The 22006-nt window shown below is 48.5% G+C and overlaps 1 protein-coding gene across 1 annotated transcript; it reads left to right on the forward strand.

The window, feature by feature from the left end:
• The first annotated feature begins 9722 nt into the window (after nucleotides 1-9722).
• Nucleotides 9723-15433, forward strand: SYS1 (SYS1 golgi trafficking protein). The gene is made up of 4 exons (XM_075901293.1): nucleotides 9723-9889; nucleotides 10767-11013; nucleotides 11857-11924; nucleotides 14074-15433. Exons 2-4 carry the CDS (start codon nucleotides 10852-10854, stop codon nucleotides 14312-14314), a joined length of 471 nt encoding a protein of 156 aa, XP_075757408.1. The 5' UTR covers nucleotides 9723-9889; nucleotides 10767-10851; the 3' UTR covers nucleotides 14315-15433.
• Nucleotides 15434-22006: the final 6573 nt, after the last annotated feature.

Consider the following 22006-nt stretch of genomic DNA (forward strand, 5'->3'; position numbering starts at 1 on the left):
GGGCAGCCCATGAGCCTAGGCAGACCTGGCGGTCATCTAGGGCGCCGCTAGCCCGGGGTGCCTGATGATGATGTCATGGGGCGCCCAGGCACTCGATAATTATGTCACGGACATTGACAGCCATGCGGGGGGGGGGTTGCCAATTGCGCCTTCCAGCTGGGGCGTTAGCTGCCGGCCTCAGGCCGCTCCTGCTGGCTGCGTGGACTTCCCTCCTCTATAGGGGAGGGAGAGGGTAGAAGTCCCCAGAGGAGGCACACGCCAGGACGTCCTTCCCCTGCAGGGCGGAGGGGAGGGGTAGGAGTCCCCGGAGGCGTGTGTGTGGATTTCCATCCTCAGCGGGGGGGGGGGGGGGGGGGGGAGGGTAGGAGTCCCTGGAGGAAGAAAACACGGACTTCTCTCCACCACGGGAGGGGTGGGGGGGAGGGGTTAGGAGTCCCCTGAGGAGGCGCATGCTGGGGACTACCTGTTCCTTGCCCCAGCACCCACCAGCAGCCTGCTACCTGCCCCATCACCCCGTGTCCTACCCCCACCAACACTTTGTCCCCTGCCACAGCACCCTGTTCCCTACCCTAGCACTCACTGGCACCCTGTCCCTGCCCTCACCAACACCCTGTCCCCTGCCGCAGCATCCTGTCTTCTGCCCCACTAGCACTCTGTCCCCATCCCAGCACCCACTAGCACCCTTCCCCAGTACCATGTCCCCAGCACAGTTGGGGGCCACATTAGTGAGGCTTGGTTTTTTTTGGAGGAGGTTTTTTTTTTCATCTCACTTGTGTGCAGGGCCGGCCCGAGCCCTTTTGGTGCCCTGGGCCTGGGTGTGTGGCGCTGCCCCCTGGCGCAGGGTGCATGCGCAGACCCACCCCTGGGATGCTTGGCGCATGTGCGGGCCGTTACGGCCGCTGGTGCACAGCCCAGGGCCCGCCCGCAGGGCGCACGGTGCATGCACTTCCCAGCCCGGCTCGGCCAGCGCTGCTGGCGCATGCGCTGGGCCGTGCAGAGCCCCGCAGCCATGGGGGCAAGGGCGCTGCTGTCCGGCGCCACAGGGCCAGCGCTGTGGGAGCCGGGCGCACGGCTCCTGATGGCAGCTGTAAGGGATCAGACACCCCCCGTGTGTTGGCACCCTGGGCAGCTGCCTCGCTCGCCCATGCCTCTGTCCAGCCCTGCTTGTGTGGCCCCAACTGACTTTTCTGTGGGTCAGTGACCCCTGACTCAAAACAGGTTCCCTGCCCTTCTCATAAATAAAGACAATGCTGAAACTTTTTGTGTTTGACATAATATTTTATTTAAAAATGAAGCCTGGCCAACAAGCCCCCAGTTGGGGCCAATTCCCCTGTCTGCAGCATCATAACACTCCTGCACACCCCCCCGACCCCAAACCTGAGCCTGTCATACACTGGAACCTGCTGTACTGAGCCTCTCATCCCCAAACTCCTGCATTCCCACATCCTCAGTCTTCTGCCACAACACTTCTGGACCACCCACACATCACAAATCTGTGTCCTGAGCCCATCATACTCCCAGCCTCTCTGCCCTGAGCCCCTCACACATCCCAACCCAAACTCCTGCACCCTCACATCAACAAGCCTGTGGCTTGCTCAGCACAACAACCCTCCACCTGACCCCAACACTCCCCAGCCTGGAGCCCCCTCCCTGAGCCAGCATCCTTTTCTCCACCTCCTCCTGCATCCAAATTCCCTTCCAGAGTTTGCACCTCTCATACCTTCCCACATTGAAATCCCTCATTCCCACCCTAGACCCCACACATCATGTCTCAACCCAGGGAGGGTACAGCTAGACTACAAGAGGTATCCCGGAAAAACTCTTCCACATCCAGGGACACGTTTGTTCTTCCGCTTTTTTTAGCGGAAGAGCAAACATGCTCTTTTGGCAACCCCCGTATTCACTGTTCCATGAGGAATAAGGGGGCTTATGAAAGAAGGGATTTTCTGACATTAGGCCCAGTCTAGACAGGCCAAATGTTGGAAAAACCTCTTCCTACAAAAGAATCGAAAAAAAAGCGGCAGTGTATCCATACCCTGAGAGTGTATAAGGGCTGGGGATAGCAAGTGATGGAGAGGAGGAGAACAGAGAGGGCAGGGCTTCAAGGAAGGGGTGGGGTTTTGGGAGAAGGATGGGTTAGATCTTGGCTTATTCTGATATTTAAAAAATGATCTTGGGTGTAAAACGGTTGGAGACCACTTTATATTATAATGAAATAGGACAAGGTTCAGAAAAGGGAAACAAATTATTAGGGGTATGGAACAACTTATGTATGAAGACAGATTAATAAGACTTTGACTATTCAGCTTGGAAAAGACAGGACAAGGGGGGATATAGAATCATAGAATAATAGGACTGGAAGGGACCTCGAGAGGTCATCGAGTCCAGCCCCCCGCCCTCAAGGCAGGATCAAGCTCCGTCTACACCATCCCTGACAGATGTCTATCTAACCTGTTCTTAAATATCTCCAGAGAGGGAGATTCCACCACCTCCCTTGGCAATTTATTCCAATATTTGACCACCCTGACAGTTAGGAATTTTTTCCTAATGTCCAATCTAAACCTCCCCTGCTGCACTTTAAGCCCATTACTCCTTGTCCTGTCCTCAGAAACCAAGAGGAACAAATTTTCTCCTTCCTCCTTGTGACACCCTTTTAGATATTTGAAAACCGCTATCATGTCCCCCCCTTAATCTTCTTTTTTCCAAACTAAACAAGCCCAGTTCATGAAGCCTGGCTTCATAGGTCATGTTCTCTAAACCTTTAATCATTCTTGTCGCTCTTCTCTGTACCCTTTCCAATTTCTCCACATCTTTCTTGAAATGTGGCGCCCAGAACTGGACACAGTACTCCAGCTGAGGCCTAACTAGTGCAATGTAGAGCGGCAGAATGACTTCATGAGTTTTGCTTACAACACACCTGTTGATACAACCTAGAATCATATTTGCTTTTTTTGCAACAGCATCACACTGTTGACTCATATTCAACTTGTGGTCCACTATGACCCCTAGATCCCTTTCCGCCATGCTCCTTCCTAGACAGTTGCTTCCCATCTTGTATGTATGGAACTGATTGTTCCTTCCTAAGTGGAGCACTTTGCATTTCTCTTTATTAAACCTCATCCTGTTTACCTCTGACCATTTCTCTACTTGCTAAGGTCATTTTGAATTATGTCCCGATCCTCCAAAGAAGTTGCAACCCCACCCAGTTTGGTATCATCTGCAAACTTAATAAGCGTACTCTCTATCCCAATATCTACATCATTGATGAAGATATTGAACAGTACAGGTCCCAAAACAGACCCTTGAGTAACTCCACTTGTTATCCCTTTCCAGCAGGATTTAGAACCGTTAACAACAACTCTCTGACTACAGTTATCCAGCCAATTATGCACCCACCTTATCGTGGCCCTATCTAAGTTATCTTTGCCTAGTTTATCAATAAGAATATCATGCGAGACCGTATCAAATGCCTTACTAAAGTCTAGGTATATGACATCCACCGCTTCTCCCTTATCCACAAGGCTCGTTATCCTATCAAAGAAAGCTATCAGATTAGTTTGGCATGACTTGTTCTTCACAAACCCATGCTGGCTATTCCCTATCACTTTATTACCTTCCAAGTGTTTGCATATGATTTCCTTAATTACCTGCTCCATTATCTTCCCTGGGACAGACGTTAAACTGACCGGTCTGTAGTTTCCTGGGTTGTTCTTATTCCCCTTTTTATAGATGGGCACAATATTTGCCCTTTTCCAGTCTTCAGTATGATTGAGGTCTATAAAATCATGATGTATAGAGTACTCTTGCTAACCAATGTTCCCTCTAATTTTGTCTATCCATGTGCACAATAAATTTTGTCACATGCACCAAAGCATGTAGGATGTGCACCACCAGTAGAAACACATGCTGCCGGCTGTGGGCACTGTGCTAATCATCTGAGTGGCATTTGAATCTTTTCTGGATGGCCACGCAGGCACTCAGATTATAGTGCCTAACACAAGAACTAGGAAATGAAATTAATAGGCAGCAGATTTAAAACAAACAAAAGGAAGTATTTCTTCACATAGTTCCACAGGCTAACTGTGCACCCTTTGCCAGAGGATACTGTGAAGGCCAAAACTGTAACAGGGTTAAAAAGAAATTAGATAAATTCATGGATGATGGGGCCATCAATGGATATTAGCCAGAATGATATCCCTAGCCTCTTTGCCAGAAGCTGGGAATAAATAATAGGGAATGGGTCACTTGATGATTACTTGTTCTGTTCATTCCCTCTGGAGCATTTGGCTTTGGCCACTGTCCACAGACAGGATACTGGGCTAAATGAACCTTTGGTCTGACCCAGTCCGGCCGTTCAGATGTTGAGCCCAATGTAACACATGGAAAAGTTTCTCTCCCTCACTGTTTTACCCTCAGATCTTGAAGACAATTATTTTGTCACCATGTCTTGTCTGCCTCCTGTTAGCCCTCCAGCTCTCTAATCATTTTTGGTATGGTTCTTCAAACTTCCTTCAGTTTGTCAATATCTTTCTTGTAACTAGGTGACCAGAACTGAATCCAATGGGTGACAGGTATAAGAGGCAGGGGAAGGCAATGCCATCCCAGCCCCACCCACATTACAACCCTTTCAGAGCATTTCCCCCAGTCTCTTGGGACTGGGTACCACCCATTCTTTGGGGCCAGAGAAGTTGCCCGTCACATGCCCTTCAGGGTCAGAGGAAAGGATGTAAGCAACTAGTCGACTAGCCAATAAGCAAATGCTTATTGGGTAGTCAAGTAGGAACTCGACTAGTTGCTCCCTCCCTTTGCTGCTTCTATCAGAGAGAGCACGAGCCGGTGCTGGGGGGAGCTGGCTTAAAAGCCGATTCCTCCCACCAGCACCGTCTCCGCAGGGGACAGAGGGGGCAGCGGGGAAACGGTGCAAGCGGGGATTGAAACAGTCCCGCTCACACCAGCCCCCCTGCTGCTCCTCTCCCTTTGGAATGTACAAGAGCTTCCTGAGCTCTTGTACATTTCCAAGGACTAGGCACAGAGGGAAACCCATGCCAGGAAGGACTGTTTTGCTCCCCACTGGTGGGGTTCCCGTTACCTCTCTCCCTCTGAAATGTACAGGAGCTGCCTGCATCCCTTCTATATTTCAAAGGGAGAGAGGCAGCATTTCCGCTGCTGTCACGTTACTGGATTTTGAAGGGAGCAGCCATATCACTGCTGCACCCATGGGGGGGGGGGGGGGTGTTTGCCCTAAAAGTTGGTACAAAGGGGGCCATGTGAGGTGTCAAACAAAATCTTATTTTCTACTGATTCTGTATATGCTCTTCATATATCTGTATAATGTCTGTGTGTGGAGTTAGGAATAGGTACTCTGTATGGAGACTGGAAGTTTCTCTGTATGGGGTTGAGTAATGAGCCAGGAATGTTTGCCCATGGACATGATAACGAGCAAAGCTCTGGAACAATAGCCCTCTATAGGCCAAGGACACACCTCAAGAATGGTAACTGATATCTAAGGGCTACCAGCAGGGGACACAGGGATAGGCCACGGGCCAGGTGACCTACTGCAGCTAAGAAGAGACCAGGAAGGAGGTATAAATATGCCATGTGGTCGACTCCATCTTGGTCTCCAGATCTGCTCTTGACCCCAGATGCGGCCTCGCAGGGATTCATGAGCCAGGAAGAACTGTGGCCCCATCCTGGCATAGGATGCGCACCAAGGACTTTTAAGCCAGCAGCTATAACATCTCTGCTGCAAGTCTGCATCGAGAACTGGGAGATTCGATGCATGTAATGTATGATACTTTAACAACCTTACTCTCATGCTTTTCTTTCTTGTAGTAATAAACCTTTAGATGTTAGATTCTAAAGGATTGACTCAGCGTGATTTGAGGATAAGATCCAGAGTGTAAATTGACCTGAGATCTGTGGCTGGTTTCTTGGAACCGGACAGGACTTGTTCGGGGAAGGTGAGATTGGGCTCTAAGACCCCTCACCTGTGTATGAGGCCCGGGGCCATCTGGGGCACAGATATTGTTGGGGTGTCGGAGGGGTTTTGCTTGTGAGGCTTCAGGCAAGCAGCTGAAGCGCTCTGTGGGACTGGTTTGTGGCCTATTAGGAAAGGTCTCCAGTCTGGGGGCTGTGAGGAGCCCCGAATTTGAGCAATTCGCCCTGAGTGGACGCCCTCAGCAGTGCCCAGACCTGGCCCAGTCCGTGACACTGCCTCTCTGCCTTTGAAATGTACAAGAGCCACTGCAGCACTTTTATATTTCAAAGGGACAGATGCAGTGGTTCCCTCTGCCTCTCTTCCTCTGAAATGTACAGGAGCTGCCTGCTGCTCTTCTGTATTTCAAAGGCAGAGAGCCCGCATTAAATGGATTAAAAACTGACTAAATGATAAGTCTCAAAATGTAACTGTATAGGGAATTGGCATAATAGAATCATAGAACCATAGACCTGAAAGAGACCTCATGAGGTCATCAAGTCCAGCCCCCTGCTCTAGGCAGAACCAATCCCAACTAGATCAACCCAGCCAGGGCTTTGTCAAGCCGAGTCTTAAACACCTCTAGGGATGGAGACTTCACTAGTTCCCTAGGTAACCCATTCCAGTGTTTTACCACTAGTGAAAGTTTTTCCTAATATCCAACCTGGACCTCTCCTACCACAACTTGAGACCATTGCTCCTTGTTCTGCCATCTGTCACTACTGAGAACAGCCTCTCTCCATCCTCTTTGGAACCTCCCTTCAGGAAGTTGAAGGCTGCTATCAAATCCCTCCTCACTCTTCACTTCTGCAGACTAAGCAGACCCAAATCCCTCAGCCTCTCCTCATAGGTCATATGCTCCAGCCTCCTAATCATTTTGGTTGCCCTCCACTGGACCCTCTCCACATCCTTTTTGTATTGGGAGGTCCAGAACTGGACACAATACTCCAGATGTGGCCTCACCAGAGCCGAATAAAGAGGAATAATGACATCTCTGGATCTGCTGGCAATGCTCCTCTTAATGCAACCTAATATGCCGTTAGCCTTCTTGGCTACAAGGGCACACTGTTGACTCATATCCAGCTTCTCATCCACTGTAACCCCCAGGTCCTTTTCTGCAGAACTACTACTTAGCTGGTTGGTCCCCAGCCTGCAACAATGCTTGGGATTCTTCCGTCCTAAGTGCAGGACTCTCCACTTGTCCTTGTTGAACAGATTTCTTGTGGCCCAATCCTCCAATTTGTCTAAGTCACTCTGGACTCTATCCCTGCCCTCCAGCGTATCTACCTCTCACTAGTTACATTTCTAGTGTGGTCACACAGGAATCAGTTCTTGGCTGTATGCTATGTAATATTTTTAACACTGACCTAGAAGAAAACAAATCATCCCTGATAAAGTTGGCACATGGCACAAAAATTGGGCGAGTGGTAAATAATGAAGAGGATAGGTTGCTGATACAGAACAATTTGGATCACTTATTGATAGACATGGCACAAACAGTATGGATACGTCTACACAGCAGCATTATTCCAAAATAACAAAGAGCATGTCTACACTACAAGCCTTTATTTTTAAATAATGTCAAGCTGGAGGACTTATTCCATCTCATGGTAACCCTCATTTAATGAGGAGTAAGGGAAGTTGAAGAAAGAGCGTTCTTCCTTCGACTTCCTGCTGTGCCTAAAGCTAAGTTAAGCGATTTTAACTATCGTTATGCAATTGACATAGCTGAAGTTGTGTAGCTTAATTTGACTTTAGCCATGCTGTGTAGAAGTACCCTATGTGTCTTAATATGGATAAATATAAATGTGTGCACCTAGGAACAAAGAATGTAGGCCATACTTATAGGATGGAGGACTGTATCCTGGGAAGCAATGATTCTGAGAAAGATTTGGTGGTTGTGGTGGATTATTAAGTGAACATGAACTACCAGTAGTCAAAAGGATTAATGTGAATCTTGGAAGCATAAACAAGGAAATCTCACATAGGCATAGAGCAGGAGTGGGCAATAATTTTCACAGAGGGGCCACTTAATAAAGTTTAATATGTAGTCACGGGTCAGCTCCATCCTCCGGAAGGGGCAAAGCCTGAGGTGGAAGGGTTGGGGCTGGGGACTAGCCTCCTCACACAGTTGTCTGGGGCTGGAGGCTTTGAATTAAAAACACAGCAAAGGGCTCCTGGCCCTGGTGCTACTGAATTGCCTGGCAGCCGCCCGGGGTTGTTGCAGCTATTTAAAAGGTTCGCAGGTCCAGGCCCTGCTAGGGTAGCATCACAACTGGGAGCCATGAGCCATGTAAATAGGATCCTACTGTCTGAGCCACTGCCTAGAATTCCAGTGGCATGGGCTGCAGGATATAAATAAAAACCAGGCAGATGCCATCCATGGGCCAGATCCAAGTGTTAGGCGGGCCAGATCTGGCCCCCAGGCCACATCTTGCACAGCCCTGGCATAAAAAGATTATTTTACTTCTGTATTTAGCACTAGTACAACTGCTACTATAATACTAGGTCCAGTTCTGGTGTCCATTATTCAAGAAGGATGTTGATAAACTTGGAGAGGGTTCAGAAAAAAAGCCCTGAGAATGATTAAAGAATTAGAAAATGTGTTCAAAAGTGATAGACTTAAGGAGCTCACTCTTGTTAGTTCAACAAAGAGATGACAATTACAATCTGTAAATGCCTATACTGGGAAGAAATATTTACTAATCAGCTCTCCAATCTGGCAGAAAAATGTGTAATAAGATGTAATGGCTAGAAAGTGAAGCTAGACAAAATAAGACTGAACATAAAACACTTTTATCACTAATTATCCAGTGGGACAACTTACCAACTATCTTGTTGGCTTCTCCATCATTGACAATTGCAAATCAAGTATGGGTGCTTTTTTCTAAAACAGTGGTCCCCAACGCAGTGCCCGCGGGCGCCATGGCGCCCGCCAGGACATTTATGTGTGCCCGCGGAACAATCTGGGATGCCCCCACCCCCGGGCACGTAGCACATGCTGGTGCCAGCCCTGGGCGCCAGGTGCATGGGCTATCCCTGCTTGGGGTTGCAGCACATGCCAGTGCAAGCCCCGGGCGCATGGGTGGCCCCTGCCTGGGGTCATGGCACATGCTGATGCCTGTCCTGGGCACGCGGAGTATGCGTGGCCCTGCCCCCGGGCGCCCGGCAGCCCCAAAAGGTTGGGGACCACTGTTCTATGGGCCATGTTATTATATGGGTGCTCAGACTAGGTGGTCCCAGTGGCCCCTTCTGGCCTTGCAGCCTATATGAACCCCTGCGTCTCCCAAGGCTGTTAATTTGTAGATTGTCATTTTACACCCCCCCAGTCATGTGACAGTGAGTCCTGTTGCTCTTGATTGTGCTGCTCACTTCCGTGCTCCGCTGTCGAGCCCCCACAATGACCCCCCCGGCCCTTCTGTGAGCCCCACCTGGGCCAGGCAGGGCGATTGATCAACCCAGGCCTGACAGGCAGCCGGGGTCAGAGGTCACAGCGCCGTGCCCAGCAGAGCCACGCTGGAGTCAACGTCACGCCTCCTTTTGCGCACCGCCCTGAGGGACTCAGAGCTCACCGGCCCTCCGAACCTCGGGACGGCGCCGAGCGCTGCAAGCCACTGCTCATGCGCAAGCGGCGTCGGGTCCGAGAGGCCGCGCTAGGCCCAGGCGCCGTCTCCATGGTATTTCCGGAAAGCTGGTCCCATGATGACGCTCTAGGCAGCGGGCGTCTTTTCTATGGTAGATGGCCGAGGGGTTGCGGCCTTTGTGGTCCGTGCTGTCAGGAGCCGAGCTGCGGCCTGGCTGCGAGGTGACGTTTATCGCCCCGTCCCGAGTGAGTCAGAGCGCCGCGCGGAGCCGGCCCTAGCGCCCTGTCCCGGGAGGAGGGATTCGGCAGGCGGACGCCGAGGGCAGCGGCTCGTGAGTACGGGGCTGGAGGGGGGGGGCACGGGAGTTGAGAGCGATGGGGGGGAGGGGCTCGGGAGCTGAGAGCGATGGGGGGGCTGGTGGGGGAGGGGCTCGGGAGCTGAGAGGGATGCTGGGGGGATGGGGGGAGGGGCTCGGGAGCTGAGAGGGATGCTGGGGGGATGGGGGGAGGGGCTCGGGAGCTGAGAGGGATGCTGGGGGGATGGGGGGAGGGGCTCGGGAGCTGAGAGGGATGCTGGGGGGATGGGGGGAGGGGCTTGGGAGTTGAGAGGGATGGTGGGGGAGGGGCTCGGGAGCTGAGAGGGATGCTGGGGGGTATGGGGGAGGGGCTCGGGAGCTGAGAGGGATGCTGGGGGGATGGTGGGGGAGGGGCTCGGGAGCTGAGGGGTTGCTGGGGGGATGGGGGGAGGGGCTCGGGAGCTGAGAGGGATGCTGGGGGGGATGGTGGGGGAGTGCCTCGGGAGCTGAGAGGGATGGTGGGGGAGTGCCTCAGGAGCTGAGAGGGATGCTGGGGGGGATGGGGGGGGAGTGCCTCAGGAGCTGAGAGGGATGATGGGGGAGTGCCTCAGGAGCTGAGAGGGATGCTGGGGGGGATGGGGGGAGGGGCTCGGGAGCTGAGAGGGATGCTGGGGGGATGGTGGGGGAGGGGCTCGGGACCTGAGAGGGATGCTGGGGGGGAGGGGCTCGGGACCTGGGGGGGATGGTGGGGGAGGGGCTCGGGAGCTGAGGGGGATGCTGGGGAGGGGCTCGGGAGCTGACACCATGTAATTATGGAGAGCTCTTGAGAGTGGGATGGGGGGTGTCCCTGTGGCTGGGCTGAGGGTGTGAGCTGAGAGCTGCTGTTGGCATTACCCCTGCTCTTTACTTCCAGGTGCTGTTAAGGAAATCATCTAGTGTTTCCTTTGGGGGCTGAGGTGAATTGCCTTTCCTTTGATTGTGTGCAATCAGCAGTGGAAATGGCGGGACAATTCCGTAGCTATGTCTGGGATCCTGTCCTCATTCTGACACAGATTGTCCTCATGCAGGCAGTCTATTACAGCTCCTTAGGACTCTGGCTAGCTCTGGTAGACAGCCTGGTACAGAATAGCCCTTCTCTTGACCAGATTTTCAATGATGAGGTAAGACACTTTTCCTTAACTAGAACATAGAGAAGGTGTCACACATTTAGAAAATAAAACACTGCTGTCTAACATGATCACTGGCATACTCTGAAATGTGGAGCCCTGAGACCACATTGAATCTTGAGTATCTAACACCACTGAGCACAGAATTAGGGTGATTCCGCGGTGGAGATCTGGGTTCAGTCTAACTGAAAATTCATACATGACAATATTCAGCTACTGATTGTGGCTTAAGACCTAATCTTCTGGCAGTACCATTGTTAGAAAGAGGACTACAACAATCCATACAGCACTTCTCTTTGCAGTGTGCACATAGGCAATTCTTCCAAAACTCAAATTTTTCGAGTGCTCCAGAAAAGTCAATATCTCAGAGGGCAACTGGCATTCTGTATTTAGTGATCAGATGCAATAATCATGGGGAATGATCATGAGAGAACCTTGCTCTGAAACCTAAAGACACTTGTGTTGCAGAAGCTTATCCAGTCTTATCAAGACCCTACATTCACACCTATAGGGTCAAATTCAGCCTTGAGGTAAGTTTACTAAATTAGTTAAGTTCTATCCAAGGTGAATTTCTCCCTTAGGTGTTCTGACACACAAGCTCTACAATTCTCAGATATATAGGTAGAGTTAACTTTGTAAATATAAATCCATAATTTAGGAAAACAAAATAATTTTGTTGTTTCTGTTTTGGGCTTTTTTTGTTTCAAATCTAGAAATATCAGTTTGTTAGCTTTTTAATGGAACTGGGTCACTGGGAAGAGCCTGAGTTTAGTAGAATCCTAGCTGAAGCAATTTTCAATTTATTTCAGTGCCTGTCTTATTTAAAATCCTATATAGATCTTGGGATTCTCTACCCCACCTGGAAGACTTTCCATGATGGCTTTCATCCTCAATGCACTTACCTGGTAAGTCAGCTCTGCAGGATTTCGAGCTTCTGTTTAGCCATACTGAGATTAGTCATCATTGCCTTTACATTAGAATTTAAATGTTAGCATGTGCTACCTAATATCTTTGAAAAGGCCACTATAGACAAGACATACTGCCTTTACCACAGTGGGGAACAGAGGCTTTAATTCAACCAGTTTAGCATGTATTAAAGTCTACCATGCTGCCTTGTCTGTGCTAGACTGTTCAAATGTTTTAGTACACATTAGGTAACCTGCTAACAACACAGCTTGTTTCCCTACTCTTGATGAGACTCATGCTGTGCTGATGATAGGATTGTGGACTGGGTTCAGAACTAGCTTAAGTCTTGTCTGGTGAACCTTGAAGCCTCTGTGGGAAATTGTTTCTTGCAGCCTGAAGGGATGTGATGTAGGTGCCTGTTATGTATCCACTGTGTGAGCCTGGGGCTTTGACAGTAAGTAAAATCTGTCACAGTGAGAGACCCTATTTTTATTATTTACTTGTTCTTAGCACTGGCATGATGCTGGTATCCTACACTTACAAAGCATACAGAGCCACAAGTTCCTTGCTCCAAGAGCTTTCAGTCTAATGGTAGGCATCATACAACAAGTGAGAGCTACAAACAATAGGAAGAATAGACAGATGAAGACTATAAAAATCAGATCATACATTTACGCACATATTGTATTCCTAATCACCTCCATCTCAATCAACTAAAATGCTCTTCCAGGCAAAGTGCCCCCTTTGGACAGTCATCTTTTCCCCAGCCTTCCTTGCTATCCAGCGACTTCCTGTCCTTACTTCACATGTCAATCCCAGGCATATCCTCTTCCTGCGACAATTGCCCTTTCCTCAGCAATGCTGCATTAGTCCCGCTCTCAAAAGCTTCCAGGGTTGTTCCTATCCCCTGCCCCTTTGCCAAGTTATCCAAGCAGACAGCTGGTATTGTCTGATGGTCTTGTGTGATGGAATTAAACCATATTAGCAAGGCTTTTGCTCCACGAGGTGCCGGGATGTCGTTTGGGTTTGGTGATTTACCCCTTTTAAATACGTGTGTGTCTGTGTCCTCAGTACTGACAGTTTTCAGACACACAACTTTTTTTCTGCAACACATTTGTTTAAATAACTTAATCGTAGCTGGACGGCTGATGAAATTTTTGGGTGTAAGAACTACAAAAATACCGGTAATAATGCGCTGTAAAACTTAAACAAAAATTCAGTTTTCTTTAAATTTCAGTTGTGTTGATGTACTCCCCAGACTTCTCTCGAGTACTCCTGAGGGTACTCATACCACTGATTGAGAAACACTGGACTATACTACCATGGGTCATTGACCTAAGTTACTCAACTTCGGTTACACTATTCATGTAGCTGAAGTGAATGTACTTAGGTCTGCTTACCATGGTATATTCACCATGGTAAGTTGACAGCTGACACTTTTCCATCGACTCTGTTTATTCTTCTAGTTTTGGTGGAGTACCAGAGACAGTAGGGGAGTGCTCAGCGGTCGATTTATTATGTCTGTACTACATGCTGTAAATAGACCCCTGCTGGATCAATCGCTGCCAAGGATCCAGCCTGTAGTGAAGACATGCCCTCAGTAATAATCCCTCAATAGAACAGTTGGCAATTAGAAGGTCTCAGTACAAGATTGGGAATGAGGAACTCCTGAGTTCTATTCCTGACTCTGATGTTGATTCTTCTAAACCCTGGTTGAATCATTTAACATCACTCTCTCAGTTCCCCATCTTTTAAGGTGGGGATAAAATCTGCACCTGATGGATTTTATGGAAATTAATATTTGTAAATAATTATCTGTGTATAAAGTGTTTAAAAAAATGCAAAGTATTTAGTCACAGCCTGAGGCCAAAGACTACAGAGAGAGACAAGGCAGAGAGCCAGCCTAGAATTTTTAAACTAAAATCTCATTCCTCTGCCTTCACGTAATTAAAATACCACAAGTGCTTACATTTTATTGTAGTAGTGTTGAGCAATGTCAGAATAGTCCTGACTTCAGAACAGTTAAAATTTATTTTTAACCAGATAATTCCAGATGGTGCTGCTAGATCCCTCCCTCAGTTGGCCCCTACAGTATTAAAATGTTTACATATAGTTCCGGTTACATCTGTCTCTTCTTTCTTCTTGCAGTGCTTTGGGCTTGTTGTACTTTGTCCGGCGAGGAAAGCAGTGTTTGGATTTCACAGTTACGATTCATTTTTTCCATCTGCTGAGTTGCTGGATTTATAATGCACATTTTCCCACAGCTCTAACATGGTGGCTAGTACATATAGTGTGCACTGCACTCATGGCTGTGATTGGGGAATATCTCTGTATGAGAACAGAACTCAAAGAAATCCCATTGAATTCAGCCCCCAAATCCAGTGTATAAACTTGTTCTGAGGATGTGTTGTATCTGGTCATCGTTTCCAGGACCTTGGCAGTGGCACGAGACAGTGCAGAAAACTTCCATTAAAGAAGCACAGCTGGTCTGTTTAGACTTTTTTTAGATTTTGGAGGCTGCATGAGTGTGAAGATCTTTGTGGTTGGCATAAGAAAATGAACAAAGCAGATTTATTTTAATAACACAAGGCATTTAACGTGACTATTACATGTGAGTGTTTTCACTCTTCATTCAAGTGATATGGTCCAGGAAAAAATCAGACAACAAAACCTAGAGCATGAGAATCAACTGGAATTTAACAAGGTGCAAAGTCCTTGGATGGTGGAGCTGGAATGATCAAACTGTCTGGGAGAAATGCATAGTGTTTGACTAGGAGCTGCTGCTTACCTCCTCTAACACATTTTTTCCTTTTGTTGTTTTTTTGTTTTAAAATCAAGGTGCTAAACTGATGTAGGATTAAAAATAATTGTCTGAGTCACCAGTTGTGAACCTACAAAGGCCTGTAAGTTCATACAGGTTCAGTTAATGTTGCTGTGTTTAGTTCCTAGTGTAGATGTAAGGCAACATACATTGGTGGATTGAAGAAACTCTTTTTTAACAAAGTGGTAAAAATGGTATTGAGTTGCCTTCCTGGTGAGCTGAACATTTTGAGCTTCACAGTGAATGTCCACATAATAGCAGTGGTGTAAGGTCTGGCCAGAAAGGAACATCAGTGATCGCATTCTAAGGTTTGTTAAACACCGCAAGCCAGAAAATCAGAAGCCAGTTAAAATTAACCATCTTATTCTCATCCTGCATGGAGGGTTGGCCATAACATTCACCAAATGTTGAATTGTAGGTTGGAGTTGGTTGAGGGAAGCTTTCTGCTGCTGTATGTTACAAGTATCTTTCATCATCCCCATTCTATAATAACCTACATCTTCCTACCAATTGTCAGATTCCAGTTCCTAATCCTGCCTGAAAGTGGCCACCAGAGACAGTTTTCCGAAATTGGTAGGTGTTTCTTGCTGGAGAATGCCATACAGAGGACTGTTAATTGTCTCTTATGCTGTTTAATGAGATGGTGCCTTTGATGAGGCACTTTAAATAAAACCTCCCTTCACAAGACACTGACCCTAGTGTTCCCTAAGCAAGCTGGAGGCCAAATGGTCTCCTATGGTCTTGTATCCCAAGGGGACAGTCTTATCTCTAGTTGTGCAATTTCCCTTTAAGGGATGTTAAGTCTGTGCTGACTGTGTCATTCTGAATGGGGGCAAACTAGGGTTTTAATGTTGAAATTCCTTTTTTTTCCCCTGTGTGTCTTGCTGCTACCCACCTCTTTTCTTTGTACATTAATATTGGTGAATATTATTAGTTTAAATAAATTATATTGCTAATTTAATGTGCGGTTTGTAAATAATTGAAATTGGGATGATTTGACATGGCATTTGATAATGTGTCTCTTGATTTTTGTTATTGTTAATTTCAAAGTTTACTGCAACTGCTCATCTCATATGTTCATGTTAGGGATGTGAAAGTGTAAACAAGTAAACAGTTAATGGATAAGCCTGGACTTATCGATTAACATTCATGGTTACACGCAGGCTCCCACTCAGCACCAGGGGAGCCAGCTGCCACCCTGCCCACAGCTGCTGCCTCTATAAGAGGCAGCAGCGCAGGACAGCAGCCAGCTCCCCAGGAGTGAGGCAGCAGGCAAGAGCTGGTGTGTGCGGGAGATGGCTTAAAAGCTGGCTGCAGGTGCAGGTAACCATGTAACTGCTGAGATTTTCAGCGGTTACATGTTTGCCCAATTACCTAGTTCATATTAAGGATGTTAAGAGGCTAGTAATTGACTAATTATGTAGTCAGTAGAATTTGTATCAGTGCTCTGTCCTGACTCACACCAATCTAGGCGCTACTTCTGCTGCAGCTCTGCAGTTTAAATGTAGAAGGAGCAGGCAGCCTGGTTCCTACTACGTACATTTAAACTGTAGAGCTGCAAGCCAGGACAGAGCTGTGACCACTGTGGCTCTGCATTTTAAACATAGTAAGAGCCAGGTGGCGAGGTTAGGAGGAGGCAACACCGTGGAGACAGGCTCCTGTACCAGAGACAGCGAGGAGTGACGGGGAGCAAGTAGTTGACTACTCGACTACCTGCTTACATCCGTACTTCTTATATAGCCGTGGTCCCCAACACGGTGCCTGCGGGCGCCATGGCGCCCGCGGGGGCATTTCAATGCGCCCGCCAGGTGCTCGGGGCTGGCCTGGCCCCGGGCACATGGCGCACGGGCGCTTGCGGGGGGAGCGCGCTTGGCGGGGGGAGCGCCGGGCGCGCGGCGGGGGGGGAGCGCCGGCCCCGGGCGCGCGGCACTCGGCGGGAGGGGGGGAGCGCCGGCTCCGGGCACTCGGCACGCGGGGGGGGCGGGGAGCCCCGGGCGCGCGGCACTCAGTGGGAGGGGGGGAGCGCCGGCTCCGGGCGCTCGGCCCTTGGAGGGGGCCCCGCCCCCGGGCGCGCAGCTATGGGGGGCCCCGCCCCCGGGCGCGCGGCTAGGTGGGGCCCCGCCCCAGGGCGCGCGGCTGGGGGGGGGGCGCCCCCGGTCCCCGCCCCCTGGCACCCGGCGGGCAAACGGCCACGCCCCCTGGCGCCCGACAACCTAAAATGGTTGGGGACCACTGTTATATAGTGTTTTCATCCAGGGTAATTTATTTATTTATTTGAAACTGACTTATTGTGGAATAGAGAGCCTCTCTGTACTGTCAATGAATAGACTGCTGCTGCTTTCATGACTAGAGCACAGTGGCATTATGACTAGGGATGTCAATGAATAGTTAACTAGACGATTAACAGATAACCCTAGGCTTATCGGTTAATCTAGTCGACTACTTGCATTTCCTTCCAAGGGGGAAGCAGGAGTTGGTGCTGGGATGGAGCTGGCTTAAAATCCAGTTTCCCTTAGCACCAGCTCCATGGTGCCACCTGTCCCCCTGTGTGCTGCTGCCTCTATCAGCACGTGGGAGAGGGGAAGCTGATTGGGCCCACCATAGAGAGGGGCTGCTGCCAGGGACTAGCCTTTGTCTGCCGGGGGGTGCTGCTGGAGCAGCCTCTGTCTCTGGGAACCTCCGAACCCCTGCAGATAGGGATACAAAGGAAGCAACATGGGGTTGCAGGGGGCTCCCTGGGATGGTGCCAGAGCACACTGGCTTCTGGCCCCTCCCCTGGGAACTATAGAATAGTCAACTAAGAATTCTGTTACCTACTATCTAACATCCCTAATTATGAGGGCTGGTATCTCTTGGTTTTCATCTGTCTTATGTGAATAGGGACAGTGTGAGACTTCAGCCTGTCCTCTTGGACCTTTAAGTGTTGTCTGGAGAAGACAAACTATTTCAATTTAAGCAAAGTTCTGCTAATCTGTTTTTTTTTTCTTCACTACTTTGGACACATAGAGATGGGAAGCATTTGTACAATGACAGGGTCCTAGTTTCCTCAGAGTTCAATTGTTCCCTGCTGTACCAGTAAAGTCAGAATCTTCTTCTGTTGGCATTACAAGTCTTTCCAATGAACTCCATTTTGATTTAGGAATTCAAGAATCTGATTCCATTAAATAACCCTAGGAAAGGAGGAGGAATGTGCTCTGTTTAGGAAAAAGATCTCCCTACAAATGTTTTGCAAAGAGTAGGTAATAGCCTCTCAAAACTGCATTAGCCAACCAGCCTTAAACCACCCTGTCCTGTTTTGCCTAGGCCAAAATTCTACTCTTTCCAAGTGTGTTTTAGGAATATCTTTCTTTCCTTTAGGCATATTCAATCCTGCATCTGAATTACCATTTCTTCCAGGAGATGGCACTGTTTCCTGTCCTAGAAAGGAAGTCTGAGAGTTAGCCCTGTTAGTCTGTAACTAAACAACTGTATAGTATGAGCTTTCATGGGCAAAACCTGTTTCCTGAGATAATGAGCTGAAGTAAAATAACAGAAACCAGGTATTTTATAACAGAAAAAAAATACCTGTCAATTGTAGGACCAGTGCTAATTAGGGGTGTTAGATATCATTTATTTTAGTAATCATGTAGTCACAATAACTTTTAGCTGTTATGGTTACTAAAATGCTCCCTTTGGGAGTGGGTCCAGCAGCCACTGCGCTCCTATCACCTAGCCCCACTCCGAGGGACCCCCTGCCATCCCACATGCCCACATGGGGCCAGAGCTCCCTGCAGATAGAGGCTGCTCTGGCATCCCACCTGCCTCTTCCCCCACCCGCTCCGCTGCCTCTGATGCAAAGGCTCCCCCCTGCTGCTTCTGTGGGAGGCAGCACAGGGAGGCAGGCGGCTCTGCGAAGCCAGCACGCATGGAGAATTGGCTTCCCTTGTGTATTGGCTCCTGCCCTCTTCCCCCCCCCCCCCCCCCGCGCGCTGCTGCCTCTGAGAGAGAGGAAGCAGTGCGGGGGGGGGGGGGGGGCAGGGCAAGCAGCTCTGCGGGAACCGATACACGCAGGGAACTGGCTTGAAATTCGGCTTCCTCCGTATACAGGCTCCTGCCTGCTCCCCTCACCCTCTGCACTGCTGCCTCTGGCCGGTGGCTCCGCGGGAACCCGCACATGTGGGTAGCTGGCTTAAAAGCCAGCTCCTCACAGGCACCGGCTCCTGCTCCTCCCCATACAGAGGTAGCAAGGGTGTGTGTGTGGTCATTTGGATTAACCGATAAGCCCAGACTTATTGGTTAATCATTTAAATCACTATATGCTAACATCACTAGTGTTGTTGAAGCTAATTAAGTGGGTTGGAAGTGTCCCACATTTAGCTTTTGATGTAAAAATGCAGTGTTAAAGACAAGAGAGACTGGCTTTATAATGCGGCATCCAGTTAATGTGTCAAATTTGCAGATGAATACCAATTGTGCACACACTCTCTAACTGGCTGGTGAAAATCCTTTGTAGAAGAATGGCTACTTCTAAATCCATGACTGAGTGCCCAGGCAGGTTAACATGTTCTCCTACAGGTTACACAGTTTTATGTCTGTTACCATTTCAGATATCTGATTTGTGTCCATTTATCCTTTTTTGTAGAGACTGTCCAGTTTGGCCAATATACATGGCAGAGGGGCATTGCTAGTACTTAATGGCATATATCACATTAGTGCAGCTGTCTGAGCCCCTGATGTTGTGGCTTATGTGTTTAGGTCCTGTGATGGCATTGCTCGTAAAGATATGTGGACAGAGTTATAGGTTCCTGGATGAGTGTATCTGAGGTGCTGGAAAGTATTTGTTTCAGGTTTAGGGGGTTGTCTGAAGGTGATGATTGGCCCGTCTCCCAGGGCCTGTGAGAGCGAGGAATTGTTTTCTAGGATAGGTTGTAGATTGTCAATGCACTGGAGGCATTTAAACTGGGGGGCTATAGGGAGATGACCAGTGGTGTTCTGTTTAGGGATGTAAAAGAGCTGTCAATTAGTCAACTGCTACTCGCATTTCTCCCCCCTCCCCTTGCTGCCTCTATATCAGAGGCAGCAAGGGCATGGGGAAGCAGAAGCCAGTGCTGGGGGGAACCAGCTTAAAAGCTGGTTCCCCCAGGACCATGGGCAGAGGCGGAGGAACAGGGGAGTCAGAGGCATAGTGGTGCTGTGGCTCTTACTACATTTAAAAGGCAGAGCTGCAGTGGTCTGGATCTGGTGCAAGCCGGGACTACTTCACTCCCAGTTCATGCTGGGTCGCAGACTATCTCTGCTGCAGCTCTGTAGTTTAAATGTTGTAGGAGCTAGGCTGCCTGCATGCCGGGCTGCTATTACATTTAAAAGGCAGAGCCCCAACGGCCCCTTATCAACTAATTGTGTACTCAATACAAATTGTATGATTAGTCATTTACTCACTACTTAACATCTTTAGTTCTGTTGTTTTCCTTGTTGGACCTGTCTTGGAAAAAAGTAGATTCCTGGGTACTTGTCTGGCTCTGTCAATCTGTTTCTTCACTTCCCCAGGTGGGTATTTAAGTGTTAAGAAAGCCTAATAAAGATCTTTTGGGTGTTTGTTTCTGTCTGTGGGATTGGAGCAAATCCAGTTGTATCTTAGGGCTTGGTTGTAACAATCGATTGTGGAAGGTGTCCTGGGTAGAAGCTAGAGGCATGTAGATAAGAATAGCAGTCAGTAGGTTTCCAGTATAGAGTGGTGTTAATGTGGCCTTCGTTTAACTGTAGTATTCAATTGTGGATCTCGTGTGTGGACTGGTCTAGACTGAGGTTGATAGTGGGCTGGAAATTGCTGAAATCCCTGTGGAATTCTTCAAAGATCTCCTTCCTGTGGGTCTATATGATGAAGATGTCATCAGATGACAGATGTAGGTGATACGGAGGCAGCAGTACAGGGTGACATCTGGCTCCCCAGGAGCTGGACTGGGAGCTGGTGTATAACCAATAAGCTCATTACCCATTAGCGATTACACTCTTACATCCCTAGTCAGTGTTACCCTTACTGGGGCTAACGCCTGAACCCCTCTATCCGGGACTGAAGTTCAAGGGATTGAGTTGAGGCAGTGGGGTGAGGGCTTCATTTTCTGTGTAATTTTTGTTGTCAGAAGAGGATTGCAGTGCAATGAAGATTGAGAACCATTGGATTGGACCATGTTTCATTGGCACAAAATGCTGTAATGTGGGATTTGAAATATTTGTTTAAAGTTCAGGATACTTTGCCTCTGAGAACTTACATTTATACCATACGTCAATGCCTTTTGTAGGAAAATGTAATGCCTAACTATCCTTAGTTGACAGAGAGAGTGTCATTTTAAATAAAAAATGAAGTTGGAAATGCCAAGTCACAAAGCCTAATTTTGATTTACACATAGTTGATGAATTGCTCTTGCAACTTTTACTACTCCACTCCAGAGCAATGGCAGATGGTTTATTTCTTAATTAACTTTTTCTTTAGTATATCAGAGCTGAAGGGTTTTGCTCCCAGGGAGATTTTCTCCAACACCTGCGCCCTTTCTGGGGATTGCAGTAGTGTCAGTCAACTGGATATTTTCGTCCAGGGTCTGTTAGATTTGTTAGAAAAGAGGTTTTGCAGAGGGCACTAATCATGAAGACATTATCTTGTCTTCTAGAACTATTTAAAAGCTTGAAAGATTAACAAAGGGTATGATACCAGTCTGTTAGAGCAGCTAAGAAGAGGAAGCTTGTTTGGTAGTGATCTACCTTAAATTGCTTCCTCTAAAGCAGAGTTAAACAGGTGTGACCACAAAGCAGACTCTGCCTTGGCAGTAGGTAGTGGCCAGCTACTCTAGCTTTTCTCCACAGGAGGATGTGTAGGGAATATGCAGGGACACAGGTAGCGGGGAGAGGAGAGAATGCAGTGAAGCCACAGGATGTAGTGCAGTGGTGGGCAACCATCAAGGTAAGATGCAGGCCACATAGACTTTTTGGCCACCACTTCCTGCAGCTCCCATTGGTCAGGAATGGTGAACTGTGTCCAGTGGGAGTTGTGGGTGGCTGTACCTGTGGACGCAAGTAAACAACCTTTCTGGCGGTCCAACCACAGTTTACCCTATCAGGATGTTTATGGCCTGCAAGCCACAGAATCCCACCACAAATATAGTGCATTTGTATCAGAGCGGAAACAAGAGCCAAGCTGGATAAAGAGCTGAAACTAATTCAATCTGAATCCTACAATGCGCCTTGTTTACCACTGTGCCCAGTGCCAGAGGTGTTTGTCTCCCTGAA

This window comes from Pelodiscus sinensis, chromosome 18 (genome assembly GCF_049634645.1).
Source record: "Pelodiscus sinensis isolate JC-2024 chromosome 18, ASM4963464v1, whole genome shotgun sequence".
In the NCBI taxonomy this organism is placed as follows: domain Eukaryota; kingdom Metazoa; phylum Chordata; order Testudines; family Trionychidae; genus Pelodiscus; species Pelodiscus sinensis.

Bases quoted from the DNA above. Each gene is read 5' to 3' on its own strand.
- SYS1 (XM_075901293.1), top strand. From the start codon at position 10,852: ATGGCGGGACAATTCCGTAGCTATGTCTGGGATCCTGTCCTCATTCTG. The intron at 11,014-11,856 runs GTAAGACACTTT...AATCCTATATAG, and splicing joins ACCAGATTTTCAATGATGAG to ATCTTGGGATTCTCTACCCC. The intron at 11,925-14,073 runs GTAAGTCAGCTC...TTCTTCTTGCAG, and splicing joins ATCCTCAATGCACTTACCTG to TGCTTTGGGCTTGTTGTACT.